Genomic DNA, 677 nt, shown 5'->3' on the forward strand with positions numbered 1-677 from the left:
AACAAACAAACAAATATCATAAAGTGGGCTATTACTAACGTTTAACCCCATGGCGCGTGCAGGCAGCATGGGCAGGCAGTGGAATGCGGAATGGGCGTTGTAATACAAGAGATGGTGGAAGCAGAAGCAGCAGGAGTTCTGTTTCAGCCTCGACCCCAGTTACTGGGAGTCCTGCCAACATTACCATCACTGCTAACTATGGGCTTGGCGAGGTTGGTCACCCTGAGCACATGGTTCAAGCATTTTAAGAGTCGTTTGTAGCTTTTGTTATCGAGACACATTGTCGATTTTTGTTACCAACCTTTAGAGGTGTTCAGATAGTCAGTTCAAATATGTTTTAGGATATATAGAATGTTATATATAAATATCCTTTACAACATACGATGGGGTAAGGGATAATCTGTATAAGTTGCGTACAAAAAAGACGCAGGAATGTTCTAACTATCAGACGCAATTGTAGCAATGAAATATACAGATTCCCTGTGCTAAAAGACCTCAGCCCTTTGACCTAAGCTGGCCCGATTCCGCAGAGCGTGGTGTCCGCAGCCGCAGAGCCCGACACGGTGACAGTGGCAAGGTCATGGCGAGACCAGTTGGCAATGGCATCCCGAACCATCGGTGCCAAGAAGGTCAAATGCGTCATGAAAGGTAAATAACAGGGGAGTCAGGGATAATGT

General features: G+C 45.8%; 1 protein-coding gene across 1 annotated transcript in view; it reads left to right on the forward strand.

Moving 5' to 3' along the window:
- The window catches only part of LOC119592339, a 39,276-nt gene that overhangs the window by 21,466 nt on the left and 17,133 nt on the right, over nt 1–677 (forward strand). The window contains 3 exon segments of the mRNA XM_037941166.1: nt 63–159; nt 162–212; nt 531–648. Coding sequence (XP_037797094.1) covers nt 63–159; nt 162–212; nt 531–648 — 266 coding nt within the window.

This window comes from Penaeus monodon, chromosome 30, assembly GCF_015228065.2.
Source record: "Penaeus monodon isolate SGIC_2016 chromosome 30, NSTDA_Pmon_1, whole genome shotgun sequence".
NCBI classification, from domain to species: domain Eukaryota; kingdom Metazoa; phylum Arthropoda; class Malacostraca; order Decapoda; family Penaeidae; genus Penaeus; species Penaeus monodon.